The following is a 16,567-nucleotide window of genomic DNA, read 5'->3' as shown; positions in this document are numbered from 1 at the left end:
ATTATGATGAATTGAACATACGGAGTATCTGGATTAAGTTAAGTTAAATTGAAGTTATAAAAAGGCCATGTTATAGTAATGTGTTTTCAGCCGTGTTTTAAAGTGCTCTACTGTATCAGCCTGGTGAATTCCTATTGGCAGGCTATTCCAGATTTTAGGTACATAGCAGCAGAAGGCCGCCTGCCCGCCTCACCACTTCTTTTAAGTTTAGCTTTTGGAATTCTAAGGAGACACTCATTTGAGGATCTAAGGTTACGATTTGGAATATAAGATGTAAGGCATTCCGATATATAAGATGGAGCAGATTATTTAAGGCTTTATAAACCATAAGCAGAATTTTAAAGTCAATCCTGAATGACACAGGTAACCAGTGTAGTGACATCAAAACTGGAGACATGTGTTCGGATTTTCTTTTCCTAGTTAGGATTCTAGCAGCTGCATTCTGCACTCGTTGTCACTGATTTATGTCTTTTTTGGGTGGTCCTGAGAGGAGTGCGTTACAGTAATCTAGTCGACTGAAAACAAACGCGTGAACTAATTTCTCAGCATCTTTCAGTGATATAAGAGGTCTAACTTTACTTATGTTTCTTAAGTGAAAAAATGCTGTCCTAGTGATCTGATGAATATGTGATTTAAAATTCAGATTACAGTCAACAATCACCCCTAAACTTTTTACCTCCGTCTTGACTTTTAATTCTAATGTATCCAGTTTATTTCTAATAGCCTCATTGTATCCATTATTGCTAATCAATAAGATTTCAGTTTTCTCTTTATTTAACTTGAGAAACTTACTATTCATCCATTCTGAGGTACAAGTCAGACATTGTGTTTGAAATAATAACTGAAATCAAGTGCTTCCTATAACCATCAACAAGCTTGTTACACCTCTCAACTGGAATTTCCGACCACTCTACTTTTGCAAACTGCTCAAGGTCTCTCAGATTTGAAGGGTGCCTTCTCCCAACAGCAATTTTGAGATCTCTCCATAAGTGTTCAATCGGATTTAGATCCAGACTCATTGCTGGCCACTTCAGGACTCTCCAGTGCTTTGTCTCCAACCATTTCTGGGTACTTTTCGAGGTATATTTGGGGACATTGTCCTGCTGGAACACCCATGACCTCTGACACAGACCCAGCTTTCTGACACTGGACCCAACATTGCGCCCCAATATCTTTTGGTAGTCTTCAGGTTTCATGATGCCTTCCACACAGTCAAGGCCTCTAGTGCCAGAGGCAGCAAAACATCTTCGACTCTCCACCATGTTTGACTGTAGGTACGGTGTTGTTCTTTTCCTCGTAGGCCCCATTCCATTTTCTGTAAACAGTAGAATGATGAGCTTTACCAAAAAGATCTACCTTGGTCTCAAATGTCCACAAGACGTTCGCCCAGAAGGATTTTGGCTTCCTCAAGTACATTTTGGCAAACTCCAGTCTGGCTTTTTTATGTTTGTGTCGGCAGTGGGGTCCTCCTGGCTCTCCTGCCATAGCGTTTCATTTAGTTTAGATGTCGGTGGATAGTTCGAGCTGACACTGTTGCACGCTGAGTCTGCAGAACAGATTGAATATGTTTTGAAGTTGATTGGGGCTGTTTATCCACCATTCAGACTGTCCTTCGTTGCAGTCTTTTATCAATTTTTCTCTTCCGTCCACGTCCAGGGAGATCAGCTGCAGTGCCATGTGTTGTGAACTTCTCGGTTAAGTTGTGCACAGTGGACAAGGGAACATGAAGATCTCTGGAGGTGAACTTGTAGCCTTGAGATTGTTGATATTTTTCCACAATTTGTGTTCTCAAGTCCTCAGACAACTCTCTGCTCTTCTTTCTGTTCTCCATGCTTAGTGTGGCCCACTCAGACACACAACAGAAAGGTTCAGTCAACTTAAGGAAAATTGAAATGTATTCTGGCACATGTCTTCCATCTCTCTGTCCATTCAACCACTTTTAAGTTGTTTGTCCAGTTCAAGGTTGTGAGATTCTGGCAGCATGAAGTACAAAGTTGAGAAACAGCCCTGTTTCGGGGTGCCAGCTTATTGTAAGTCATCCTCCTGTGTACCCCTTCTCTTAGCTAACATCTTTAAGCTTGGCGACTGTGGAGCAAACCTCTACACCAACCTGCTGCCCTATGACTGTCATATTACTTTTTTAACCTCAGTTTGCTATGGCTGAGACAATTTGAATCCTGTGGTCTTGTAGCTCGTCTCTGGATGGCATTTGGTAATATGATGTCCTCCTCATAATATAGACAGTAAAACTTCACACAATATTCCTCTTGTGGCATCACAAATGCATTACCCAGTTTCACTCATAAGGTTATACAGCTTTTGAGTGTAGCCGCCCTTTTGCTTTATTTGATAACGCTTATTCCTATACAAGCATGCATCACACCTTATTTGCCTGTAGGTCATTATGGCCTTCTGTCTACTGCGAACTTGAACTTCAGAGGTTTTGTGGCTGAACCCCAAACTACTCTCTGCCTCTAGTGGGTGTATTACTGTGACAAACCTCAGCCCCCTAGGTTTTGCCTAAAAATAGCTCACTATAACCTTACTCCTAGTGAATAAGGTTCTGCAATCCTCTTATTTGGTCATCTGAGGTGGATTTCCTTATACAGTACTGTGAACGAACTTGTACCCCAGGTGTCAAGTGTGCATGTACCCTTCAATCAAGAGACACGAATTTAACAAAAGTGAAAAGCTGAAATGTAGTGCTGATGTTTTAACATGGCGAAGCTGGCATTTCTGCCTTATGTGTATGGGGTGTACATGTTCCACCAGTGAATTTCTGGATTCATCGATATTAGTGAGTGTGTCTGACCATAGAGTATGATGACCTGTTTTCACACCGCTTATGTGTCAGCGACAGGGTTGTGGAGTCGGAGTCGGACTCCTCTCTCTGTAATTAAACCTGTGCACTTAGCAGTGTGAATCAACAGGCTACCATTTAGCACTCCAGCCTCTTAAAGTTTGGGTATAAAGGCTGTAGTGATGTTATTGTGACTTACTCAGTATTTGTAACATAAAACACTAAACTTACAAATTTAAACGAAGCTGCATTTTTATCAAAAGTCTAGAAAAAAGGAATGTGTGTAATCAGTTCCAAAGTGAAATTAGAAATTTTAACACATTATATTACAATTTACTTTTAGTAGGAGTTGGTAAACCGATTCCAAAGCACTGGTCAGTGAGAGTTTTCAATTAAGAAAATACTATGTTTAGTCCTTCATGAAGTAAATGACATCCATCCAACTTTTCTGTCCCCAGTCTGAGCCCCCAGGTGAACTCTGGACACTGTGCCACCTGATAACACACTTTCAAAATATCTTTAGCAAATCACTGTATTAAACTAACCAGACAGTGCAGTAATGGGTTTCTGGTGTCTGACTACTCGCAGCCCACTGTTTTCTCCGTGGCTGTACAATTGAGCCCTACAAAGGATCAACACACCGTCCACCATGTGTGCTCCTTGTGTTACACCCTGCTGTAGTGATTTTGGGCTCCCTGTGCCCCTAAACCAGGCCCTGTCCGCACATGCAGGATTAGATGAATATGAAAACAATGTATGTTTGATGCTTTTGAGTTGATGACCCCTTCCTCGCTAGGTGTCACTGATGACTGGACCACATGCTTGCATTGTGTTTTTTTCCCCCATCTTCACATATCACAGCTTAACGTGCTTATTGAATTTTTCAAGATACTGTCCGACTTCTTAAGAGAGAGCCCCGAATTGCCTTCTCAACTCTCTTTGTTGCTGAACAGAGTGAACCTAATATTTACACTCAAAAAGCCTTTTCCACAGTACTGTGATCGCCAGGATTAAACACACTAAAGTCATAAAAGACATTCTTGAAAGACAACAGTCCCCTCACAGCCTGCAAAACAGAAATGGCAATCGTATTTTCTCTGAGAAACATTTCTTTGAAAACTCTGTAAAAAATGCTTGAAAAACACCTGAAAGGCCTCTGAAAAGGCCCCAGAAAAGCCTGAAAATCGCTCAACAATGCTCAGGTGTGAATGGGCCCTTAGAGTTTAAATTAATGAAGATTAAGAAGTGATCTGATTAAAGTGTTTGAAATTATGAAGAGAATTACTATAGTGGAACCCAGCTGTTACGACTGCTGAAGAAGAAACCAGGAACACAGTTGGAAACTCATCAAGGGTGAAATTGTACTGAAACTTTACAGAGTTGTTCTTCACACAGAGGACTATAAGAGACATTTTGGATAAGTGACTGTATAGCATGGTGGACAGTACTGTAGGACTGTGGAGACCTTCGAAACACGGCTTGAGGTATCTGGTTACAGGTACAAGGAATAGCCACAGTCACCATGAGACACTCACTGTTTCTTGACACACTTCGTCTAAAATAATGAACCTTCTGTACAAGTCATGTCCATGCCACCCGTGTCAAGAAGGCCATTGAGTCTGTGGAAACATTACCATCACTTGTGATTTCAGCTTTTATCCTCAAGGTAACTAGAAGACAGCAGAGTGCCATTTTCAAACACTATCTTTAGTTGTATCTGACATACACCAGTCAGTGTGCAAGGAAGCCAAAAGAAATGGGTGCCCAGTGCAGTGCCAAATAATGCAAAACAGAAAAGGCAATCGCAGAAATGATTATTGAGATAGTAGGCAAAATGAGCCATTAGCACTGCAATCATTTCTTCCATATTTCCATGTGAGAAATTCTGTGTTCACATGTTATGGTAATTTTCAGCAATACCATTTGTGATGTCACACCTTCCCACTTCATTCTGTTCATGTACATTTCCAGTCAGATTTTGCAGAAATTAGATTGACTTCCTGCTTGAAATTTGCAAAAAAGGGGGGAAGTAAATGAAATAAATGCCTTGAGCAGGTGTGGTGTTGCACAAGAATGCAATGCCCCCCTCCAAATGCCATTTTTGGCTTCTCGATTTCCAGTAATAAAATGTGATTGGTTGGGTTCTCTCCAGATTGTCCCACTGTGAAGTTCTGCAGTACTTAAGCGGCCCTTCATATAGCATGTTTGTGCTCAATGTAATGAATGTAAAAGCAGAGCCCAATTTAGTTACCTGCCAAAAAAGCAAGGACACCCACCTGGTTCTGGCTGCTGGTGTTTGTGGAAAAGGAGCGTCCTGCGCCACCTTATGTATTTAGGACAAGAATGAAAGCAACAAGAGATCAGCATACAAGCATTCACAAATGCATGGCAGATTTGAAATGGATTCATTCTGTAGAAAATGAATATTTTTGTATTACACATATATTAAGTTGAGAATATTAAGTATGGTTTGGTTAAAAAATATACCTACAGAAATGATCCATAAACAGCTTGGCCCGCTTTACATGGTGTAGTGGTAAAATCAAGCAAGACACAAGCTTTTCACGTCCCCTTGGCCTGATGGTAGCGGCGGCAGTGTGCCGTGTCCTTGGTTGAACTGACTGTCTTCCCTCTACATTCTTGCCAGTGTCTTCTTTAGAAACTCCCGACTGTAGAGTGTTTATTATCTACACCTTTAAACAGTGAACCCGGTTACAGACAGTGGATATTGAAGATGGATTCTTTTGACTTTCTTTGCTGGTCTGCAAACTTCCACTTAAGGTGACTCGTCTGTAGTCCCAGTGCGATTCCCAGGTCTGCAGCCGTAACATTTTGTAAAACTAAGTAATCGAGTGGAGGGCTGTGACGGCATGGCATTGTGTCCTGCCTTCAGCCAGTTGCCCTCAGGACAGACTGAGGCTGTCAGAAGCTCTGCAGTAGGTGGCACAAAATGTCTGAATGGAGAAAAAAGTTCATCCCTAGATTTCTATCTGCATGCATGAAAGTAAATGACGATTTGTGATATGCGTCTCATTTAAATCACCCACACCTGGGAAGAAATGTCCATGAAACAAACAATAATGATATTCCAAACCACACAAGTCAGAGCTTTGCTAAAACAAACGGACTGTCAGTTGGGGTGATTGACTATCTAGGATGAATGCTAAATGCAGTTTATTTTAAAGTGTGCATCCTGAAATGGTGCAAGGCAGTGCTGGCAACGGGATAATTTATTAGAAATTCACAGCGTAATTCAGCTAATAACTTTCTATCACACAGATACACACACATTTCGATTATTCAGATCATATCTGGGACAAGACCTGGATGATGAATGACGCCACGTGCTTTGGGGACTCCCCACATTAAGTTCATAAAATGGTGCCTCATTTGTCAGACAGTCTTGAGCTGTCAGTCCCTTCAGATCCTTCTAACAGAATTGTTCAGAGAACTCCTGGTAGGACAGACATGTATTCATGGAGATTGTCTTGTGACATTGTATGCAACATCATTTCTTACTCAGCACCTTATCATAAATCCTAACACACTCTCCACGGTTTAATGGCAGAAGGATGTCTTGTGTAAAATGTATAAGAATTGTAATGTTCCATACTAGGAATGGCCCAAGGTATTTATTTATTTATTTGTTTAGAATGTGTGAGGTTTCTAATGAATTGTCAGCACTTCTGCGAACCCCTCGGAACACATAGCTGTGCACTTTGGCTAGCAGACAGTATTGAGATTATTCTGCGACAGTGACTGGCGTCCTATTCTCTGTAATGTCATTTTACCAGATTGTTCTTCTAAAAACAATCCAAGCAGTGTCTTAGTACCTTACAATGCCAGGGGAGATGGCACATGGCCTTGCACCGTCTCCTCTCAAGTGTCCCTTTTGCCCAATGCCCTCAGAGAAATCCAACATTTCATGTGTAGTTTACTTGTAATTGCTTGATATGCCATATCCTCCGGACAACTGCCACTGAGATGTTTTAGTGTTATTATGTTAAGGAGTGTGCAGGACAGAGTGATGCTGGACCAACATAGGGAAGTAGTGAGGATACCCCAGTGTCCAGGTCCTTGAAAACAGGAAATCTGAAATAATTTAAACATTTCACCATCCTTTTCACAAACTGACATATGCATTCAGTTTGATGATTGATTAATTATATTTTTCAAGATCAACTGTCATAACGATTTCAATGCAGCTCTTGTAATAGTGGGAGTTGTTTGCCCCTTTGCCAAATAAAATGTCGGGCAGACAGTCTAATACAATAAGTGACTTGCTGGCCGGTAATGTGCTTCACCTCTTGGATTTGGCAGAGGAGCGACCTGTTTCATGGCAGCAGTAAACCGCTTTCAAAATGAAGCTTTTTTTTTTTTTTTTACTTCTGCTCTCAAGCAAATTAATTTAAATTGGGATGAAAAGGTTGTGCTGTGATGAGAAGTTTCTTCCAAGCTAGTCAGTAGACTCTCCTTTCTTACCAGCTCAGGCAGAAGCTATTGTTTTCTCAGAATCAGATGGGACTTATAGGACTGTCATTGTAAAATGGGACAACATTTTGTCCAGAGAGCTATGGTACTACACTGCATTGTTACTTACTGTACCACCAATGCCAGTGACCAGTGACCAAGGTGGGTGTTCATATCTTTATGCACTCCAAGGCCCATTTGAAGGTCGTGTCCAGAGCTTTCATGCTGTTTTTGAGATGAGAAGTTATTACTTTGAAGTTGTTGAAAGGACCCGATTCCACTGTGCTTTCAGATGATGTCCGTGCAGCCTGCCATTTTCCACAAGTAGCTTTTACAGAGGCAATGTGTCTGAGCATTGATAGGACTGTCCTCATTTGTAACAAGACCTTGTGTTTGTGACATTCTTATGTGAACGTGGCGCTTTGGAAAATGGATGGATGGATGAATGAATATCGGGTAGCTTTGTCAGTGGGCCTCTGTTAAGCTTTAGTCCTTTTGATTTGTTTTCAATTGTTTACAGTTAAGGCTCAGTGGCCCACCATGCAAATGAAAAAGAGGGGACTTTTAAGAAAATGGCTGTGGCCTTTTAAGCAGTGTCATGTGGCATCCAACCTTTGTTGCATAAAGAACAACAAACTTGCAAAATAATTTTTGAAAACATACATATCTAATATGTTCAAAGAATAAACTACCCAATGCACTCCTGTAGTCATGCTTGTTCCACAGAATGCATGAAGATGTGGCCGGGCCGAGCTCCCCCAGTTTACATACTGTATGTGCCAGGTAGAGGAGGAGCAGCACATGTCATGTATGTGTCTCCTTGTGAATGAACTGTTCAAAGCAAAATGTGCTGCAGTTGACATGGAAACAGAAGGCCGGAATGGACCAGCACACCTCGAGCTGGCCGAAATGCAGTAGCTGGGAAAGCGTGCGCTGGCCGAGCACGTGCTGCAGGGGATTACATGTGAAGAATCTATTTAAGAAATTCGAGGACTGGTGGGTCAAACTCCGCTATGTAACCTTATTTAGTTGACAAGATCCCCCTGCCTGTCAAGCGGCCACGTGCCACTGGAAAATGTTGGCTGTGAGCGCTATGGTGTATATTTGGATTTTCTGCCTGTGAATAAGCAGAGTGAAATGGAGCAGCGAGGAGAGGTTATATTTACTCCCTTGTTCCTGGAAGGAAATGAAGGCAAGGCAAGGGGGGTCTCTCAGAGAGCCTTTTTTTTTTATCAAACTATCACCTCCCAAGCAGGCAGGCGAGAGTTATTCCCACGCAGCTCCCTCCGCCACGATCCGCGCTCTCCTCCCTCCAGTCTCCGCTCTGACTCCGTTCACTTTATCTTCCTACTGCATCGTGTTTACCTAGCAACACACATCACCCGTTACTGGCCTTCCTATTGGTCATTTCAAACCACGGCTCAGACCAATCGCCGTCCTGTTACCATGGCACGGAGAGTGTTGCCGGGTGGAATTTGCTGCAGGCACGTGAGCCCGGATTCCTGCTGCCTTTTAATCTTTGGTGTCTGGAAGCTCCAAACGTGATTTACTGGAACTCAAGTCGCACATACGGGATAGCGGTCGCTGCCATGGGTGACAGGGTGCTCGATACGCTTCTGACACCTTTTTTAATTATTAGCTTTGATTAAAAGTTTGTCAGAATTAACAGCGCAGTGAAACCATGCGACTTTCACTCAACAAAAAAGCAAGCCTCCATTATGAAGGATTTGAAATGCTTGCCAGTTTCACGACCGTGCCGTGGGCTTTCCTGTCGAAATTGGTAGCTTCTTGTATTGTGACCATCACTTATATTACAAAAAAGAGGAGGGCGCGTGCAACAGTAAAATTCTGAGCATCACAAGACTCATTCTGGATCTCCAAAATGAAAGGGCGGGGAAGACGGCGTGTCTCACAGGCGCTTCACCCTTCACCTACTGTTAACGCAACATCCGCCTGCATAGCGCTTCTCCGGCGCCAGAAGACTCTCTTTAAATGCACAGCTAAACGCACGGACGTGAACGATGAAGCCTCTGCTCGTCAAGCGGCCCAAATGGACGGCCTGTTTTGAAATCGATCGGACGCTTCCGGCGGCTGTCGAGCGCTCGGTCTCTCTAAACCCAAGATAACACCTCCCCCCTTTGAGTTCCAGGGGCGGAGCCTGCCGGCTCGCTGGTTAACTAAGCCCGCCCCCTCCCGCTCGAGCCTCTTACTCATGACTTTCTGAATTATTTTCAGGCATTACAGGCAGGGTGGGAAATTGTTAAAGCTTTACATCATTGACCCCCTTCCTTTGGAATTGGGATGCAGCAGTCGTTTGATCCTGGCCAAATGAAGGCTGCAGGAATTTGGGTTATCATCCCATGTTGTAGTTAAAGCCACCTCCCCAAGCGAAACTCTTCGTGAACGGCTTAGGGAAAAATGAACGCCAACTAAAAGATATTCATAAGTTCAGGTCAACTTAGCCAGAGCTGAAAAGTTAATGACGGCCACATTCCAAACCCCAAAGAAATGCTTGATAAAAGAAATAAAGCCAAAAAGACGGTAGGCATGATCTTTCAAGTTAGAGCAACTGATTCCCGCTGTCCTTGGCATATTCCGATTTCTAGGCTACTAGTTGCTCTGACAGGGTATGAATATCTCGCCAATCGTGCGCCATGTACTTTACAGCACTTTTAGGAGCTGACTGTATGCTTTAATATCTGCAGTCACCCGAATGCTCGATTCATTTGCGCGGGCACGTCATTCAGTGCCTTAGCTACGACGGAGAACAAGAAATTTTGGTCGCTCCGCCCGCCAACATCATGTCCAATGAGCTTGAACCTTTTTGACCAATCGGAGAGAAGTTTCCGTGGCGTCGGGTAGCAACAGCTGCGGGGACGCGCCAGGCGGCTGCGGGGAGGGGGCGCGGTGACGTTGCTGCATTTAAGTTTGCTCAGATGCCGAAATGAAGAAGAATGCAGGGCGGTCGGGGGCGCGCGCCGCGATTTGGGAGCGCCTTTCTGCGATCAGCAGGCGAAGTCACAAGTCACTGTGGATTCTCAATATGAATGTCAGTGTCACATACATCTGTATGGAGACTGTAGCCCCGTGCCCAATGCAGAAAAAGGAAGAGACGGACACTTTGTAAACGGTGACCGTCCATTTCACCAGACATTTGGATTCCGTATTTTACTCGTTAACAGTGTGTAGTTTGCACTTTGACCCTACGTGTTCAGTTAATGTGTGCGTTAATGAGGACTGACCTGGCTTCTAGTCTAGGGTTGGTCCCTGCCTGTCACCTGACGCCGGTGGGCTAGTGCTCCCACTTATTTGGGGTCTGATGGGGTTCAGTCATGTGCAGTAGATTTTTAAAGTGTTTGAAAAGCGGGACCAAGTGTCTGTTAAAAATGTTTTCTGAAAAGGCATAATGGATGCCTTTGCCATACGTTAATATTGGCCAACCCTGTGAGATGTGTGACATTTATAATAACAGTTCATTGTGAAAGCCCTGAGCTGATATAAAACTTTATTTATAATACACTCCAATTGTCCCGACATGTGCACACACACACACACACACATATACGTATTCCTTTGTTCTTCAGAGACTGTCAAGCAGAAGTAGTCCACTTGGAGTGTGTTTTCCACATGTTCTGAACCCCTCCTTATGATGCATTTCCTGCTGTCAGGGTACACAAGCCACACTCAGAGGACAAACATGGCACTGCCAAGAGTTGTACATTTCTAGTTCCCTGCCCTTCAGTCTCCTGGAATGACACTCGGCCTTGCTGAAGTAGGATGGGGAGACGAAGCTGTTGGCTTTGTAGAGTAATAATAATACCAAGACAGATAAGGTATCTTCAGGGGCACAAACACATGATTTCATAAGGTGATAATAGGACAAACCATAGGATATGAGGTTAATCGAAGCTCTTAGAAGACGATATGAAGGTAACTTGTCTTTACTATAGCACTCATTCAGAATGAATACAGTTGGTCAGATGAGCATCATGACAATTATTGTTTCAAAATATTTTGTGCTTAGCATGATACTTCCAAAAATCTGGCATTTGTATTTCTGGAATAATTTAGTTTATGCAGCAACTTTCCATCAGTGCTTGTTGGTCGTCTTCTCAGTTTACTGTTTGATGCTGGTGTAAGTTATGGGATGTGTCCGGCAGGGTGAAGCCCACGTAGAATTGCAGTTTTTGTGTAATTTGTATACACGTATTAATGTGCGTGAAGATGGAGTGCCAGTAGAATGCCTTGAAGTAGGCAAGGCTCTTGTTGGCTGTTTCTGGACAGTCTCCATTTATGATCATATTTTAAGAATCCACCATATTTCAGTTGACAGAATTTATTTCTAAAGGGTATGCTGTGAATACATAAAATCCGACAGCTGCAAATGACCTTAGCTTTGGCTGGACATTAACAAGACCACACAGTATTTGTAGCTAACAAACAAGCTTGATGGACTGAATGGTCTCCCACGTTTGTCAAATTGTTCTGTTTTCTGTGCAGAGACAGTAAACACTTGTAGGGTCTGGGAGACTCAGCCCTGCTTCTACAGTGGTTAGAAAAAAAAGAAGGAAAAATAGTAAGTTTTAGATGAATGCAGGCAACGTGGTATAGTGGGAAAGGTTTTGGACTTCAAACTCTGAGGTTGTGGGTTCAAATGCTGCTACTGACAGGGTGGCCCTGAGCAAGTCACTTCACCAGAAGAAAAGTGTAATCAATTGCTATTCAAATGTTTTAAGTGGCCATGGATAATGACGTCAGCAGAATAAGTAAGTAATAAAATAATAACAACTCTGGATGTCTTCCAGGTAAAACTGTTTTGAACTTTCTTTAATGAAACTTCTGAGAAACTAATGAGGAAGTGGCAGAAGTCTTTTTTTCTTACAATTCTGTTAGCAGAGGGCTACACAGAGTAAAACCTAGGGGGTGCGGGAAGAGTAAAATGCATGTGTAGCCCATTGGACGCCACAGGATCGTCGCATTCGCCAACTAACCCAGAAAGATGGCGATAAACGCATTTTAAAAGGTAGTGCAGAAGGGCAGCACGTGTTTGTAGGCGATGTCCGCTGATCAGAATGAAGCCATTGAGGTGACCTAAGAGCTGCCCATGGACAGAACAGTAGGGGGTATCGTCAGGGCCCGAACGGCACCGCACCTGGCGCGTGCTCGCTGGGGGAGGGTTGGCGGGAGCGCGCGGACAATGGCGCCTACCCAGTCTAAATATAACTACTGGCTTACTATAAATGGAGAGGGGCGTCTGGGCAGAATAACCGCCAATGCTCAATGAAGCCGGTGTGCCATCCAAAAACGGAGAATTAAGTGTTTGTCGAAGGCACCGAGATGTGCGCTCACATACCACACTCGATGTTCGAGCCTCTTTTTGTCATTTAAAAGTTGGAAGCTCGCCTGTGTTTTGGTCTCTGACGCGCAGGGCCGCTGTGAGCAGATCTTCGTGAATATTCATGAGCTAAGGACCGCCTCTTCCCTCCCCGGACCACCCGCCTCCTGTGGTGTGTGGCTGGCGGAGAGAGTCCGTGCCCAGGGTGTGGATCATAACCGGGGAGAGCTTTTCAAACCCGGTGGAGGAGGAAAAAAAAAAAAAAAAGAGGCGGAAAGAACACGGACTATGTGTTAAAGTGTCGGAGAACGTGCAGGGACCGAGCGAGACCGCGCAGAAGACACGGGGAGGGGGGCAGCGAGGAGAGTGAAAAGGGGCGCGAAGGTGGAAGACGAAGGCTGCCTAGCAGGACGCGGGTTCCGGCGAGCGGAGCTTCGGAGAGGCCCGAACGGTGCAGATTGCTGCAGACTCAACCATACCCAGTAAGATCGCAGCTCTTCGGCGACGCAGGAGCCTGACGAGGACCAGGGACGTGAACGTGGTGGTGGTGGTGGCGGCGCGGATTTGGTGTCCTCTTCCGTATGGGAGAAGGAGAAGCAGGAGACGCTGAAACTGAAGCCGGAGATCGCCGAGGCCGCGACGCAGCAGGCGCTTTCCTGGATGGAGTGTGTTCGCTTTTCATTGTTCATATTGGCATATTCTAAAGCTGCACCCTGATCGAAAAGTCTCAGCTGGCCGTGGATTGCTTTAATTTGGGAATGGAACCTAACGAATGAAAGGAGACGTGCGGGATTTCGTATCGGACACACGCGAGTCCTTTTCGCATGACGACAAGATTGAGCTCATGGATGTTATGGACTGGAACCACCGCCCGTGCATTAACGAAATAAAATAATTATTGTTTTTCAAGTTGTGCCTAGAATCGCCTGTCGTGTTTCTGTCCGGTTCCTGCTTCTTTCTCTAAAAGGGAGGTGAATGTGCAAAGTCAAGAGCTGTCATTAAAGCTACGCCAAATCGCTGACCTTACGCAACCTGCCAGCATTAGAGGTCACCAGTGAACATCTGCGATGGAGCGCGCACTTCCACGCTAGTTGACGGGGACAAAGTCCGTGGAGGTGTCCGGCGTGAGTTCCGTGAGTAGCGGTTGGTAGGCTTCAGCTGCTTTGGAACATCCCAACCTGAAGAGTGCGTCTGTCAAAAGTGGAAAGATTTGGAAAAACACTCGTGAGCTGCGCTTCTCTCTTCATCGACTCCCAGAGACTGCAGTTCACTTACCAGCACCATTTTGGAATATTCCGAACGCCCGGTTACTTATTACAACTGATGACAGTCGTGATGGGGTAAATCCAATCCAGAGACCCCTGAGAAACTCCCTCCCCGCCCCCTCAATTGTCGTTTGGCCGTCGCTCGTGATTCCATCCTCTTTTACCTTTGTTTACGTGGACGACACCCGGCCTCCTGGGCTCTCCCCCCCAACTGGTCATGCTGCTCTAGTGCCGATTGTACTGTAACTTACCTTAGCTGGGAAGAACTTCTGCCCAAGAATTTGCTCATTATTTTTTATGTTGTGCAACCAAATGAAAGCAGATGATATATTTTTAACTTTTTTTGTAACTGAGTGAAAACAAAATGTTGCCTGATTTTTATGATGTTGCCTTAACAGAGAGAACCGAAGAGGAAATTTACAAGTTAGCCTGCTAAAAGAAACTGAGATTTTAAGGGATTTTGGTGCCTTCCCCTCCTTTTTAGCTGCTGTTCAAACTCAGGAGTGCTTGGAGTATCAAGAAATAATAAGACTGGGATATACACATACCTAGCTTGCCTTTCCATTTTTTTTTTCTTGTAACTTTTCCTCCCTTTGCTTTTGTCTTTACTGTTTCTCATTATTGATCACACTTGACTGGATCCTTTTCAGTTCTGAGTTGTTCACTTTGCAACGTGGATTTTGGATTACAGGATATCCTTTTAAATATTTAAAATGGTGATCACCTCAACAGTGGAGGAGGAAACCTCTGCTCAAGGATTGTTGGCCTCCTTACAGACGGAATGGATAAGTTCACAAGAATCTGGTCATTGCCGGCCCAGACCCAAAAGACCACCGAAAACAAGTCAGTACATTATCAGTGTTTTCCAATTTGTTTGTCCTGGCTAGCTAGCAGTTATGCTGTGTTTATTTTTTTAGAAAGGACTCTAATATCAAGTTCTTGTTACCTCGACGAATCTTAAAGATCGATTCTCACCTGTATTGTTGGGTCATGATAGGTAATGGGAAGTCTGTGAAGTGTGGCTTGATTGGCGTTTTGGTACTGGTTTCAGCCCAGTGAAACTGGTCCACAGGATGGGCATTGCTTACTTGATGATGCAGAATGCTTATGTCCAAAGCAAGTTTGTGATAAACCATACGTAGTGTAGTTTGACATTTCTGTGTAGTGGAGCTGTCAATGTTAAATCTGTTCAACCTGTGACCTTCTCCCTGTTTGTTCCCGTTTCAGGTTTGGTTAGTATTTTTGGGGTAGTTCTGCTGAAAATGTACAAGAAACGTAGGGCCACCTATGAGATTGAGAGTTGTGGCGACAGTTCTGTAGACTCCTGCTCGTATGGTGCTTTGTGGAGGCCGTAGAAGTAGGCACACGTTTTCTTAAGTACAAGTCGGTTCTTCATAATGTGGACTCCGTCCTATGGTTTGAGGACACACATCTGCACCCCTCTGACACAGGAGGCTCGTTTCCTAACGGCCTCACTTTAAAGTACTTTAGTTGACCACCCTGAGGCCTGTGGTATTATTTCTGGTGTCAAGAACATGTTTGTAGCAATTTATAAAGTGGATGGAAAGTGTGCGTGATGCTGGGACACATCACTGTTTGTTTTGGCTTTTATTTCATTTCTGTGACTCTTGTCACACCATTTCATTTTAGAGGGATTAGGGGTAAAGGCATTTTGATATTTGTGACATTTATTTTTTGCCTATTCCTATTTTTTTTTTTACAATCAGTTAAAAGAAAGGTTCTTGCTTCTTGCATTTGTGCTTTGACATTTGCTGACTTTAGGTAATGATAGTGTACTAGGGCAGCCAACTGTAAGTCCAGTAGCCCTCACGACAGCCACTTAGCCTACACTTGTTGATATGAGCGATGGTTGGCGTGTGTGGTGGTGCAGGATTTAGGTATGTTGTAGAGGTGCACCAATAAGGTGACTGGAACAGTAGTCCCCCAAATGTTAACTGTTGGTTGGACAGCAGGCTTATAGTCATACTAAATGATATGAAGGTAATGTCGTGATTAGGCACAAGACACTGACAAATTGTAGCCGTCTCAAAGAAACCAGAGATAGATACAAAGACATTCAGAAATCAAATGAATGAGTTACAAGAGTAACGTTAAAGACCTTGGGTCACTTTTAACATGCAGGCCCACTCTAGACACAGCCGTGTTAAACTTCCCGCCTTGAAACTGCGTTGTTCTCGCATCTGCTGCAGGTCTCCAAGGTGAACAGCCCCTGGCATGTTTAGAACAATGAAGGTAAGGAAGGACCGTTCATCAAGTCTGTTACACCAGGATAACGATTGACTGGGAGGCATGGCTCATTTAGGACAATCAGTAAAATGGGAATGTGTCAGTTGTGCAGCCAAAGGATCTGGTGCCACCCCAGCCCCCCTTGAGTTGAGTTGAGTTGAGTTGAGAGCTGCCAGGGTACTGTGTTCATCTCCACTTGCAATGCCCTCTTTTAGATACAAATTCTTTCATTGGCAGTTGAATTCCCACCAGCTGGTCTTTTTGGGGATAACTGGCGCATCTCCTAAAAAGTCAATTCTTGTGTATACTTAGATTCCACATTGTTGCACTGTCACGTGCCATCAGGAAGAAGTTATTAAAAAATTATTTGAGCAGATAACTATTCCGTGTATATATTCAAGTGTAGGGACTGCCAATGCTGGTTGGGACAGGGCAACCAAAAGGAATGAC

The 16,567-nt window shown here is 43.9% G+C and overlaps 1 protein-coding gene across 3 annotated transcripts in view; it reads left to right on the top strand.

Annotated features, from left to right (window-relative positions):
* dyrk1b (dual-specificity tyrosine-(Y)-phosphorylation regulated kinase 1B) overlaps positions 1-16,567 on the top strand; it is a 98,465-nt gene that overhangs the window by 43,814 nt on the left and 38,084 nt on the right. For 2 of the 3 annotated variants that reach the window (XM_039770687.1, XM_039770686.1), the window contains exon 1: positions 12,612-14,713. The exons of the other annotated variant lie outside the window; for it this stretch is intronic. In XM_039770687.1, the coding sequence (XP_039626621.1) occupies positions 14,584-14,713 (130 nt within the window). In that variant the 5' untranslated portion in view covers positions 12,612-14,583. Of the gene's footprint in view, positions 1-12,611; positions 14,714-16,567 lie in introns of those variants that run through there. 3 annotated transcript variants of the gene reach the window in all.

This window comes from Polypterus senegalus, chromosome 12, assembly GCF_016835505.1.
Source record: "Polypterus senegalus isolate Bchr_013 chromosome 12, ASM1683550v1, whole genome shotgun sequence".
Lineage (NCBI taxonomy): Eukaryota > Metazoa > Chordata > Cladistia > Polypteriformes > Polypteridae > Polypterus > Polypterus senegalus.
The sequence above is the reverse complement of the archived record's forward strand: the minus strand, read 5'-3'. Positions and strand labels throughout refer to the sequence as shown.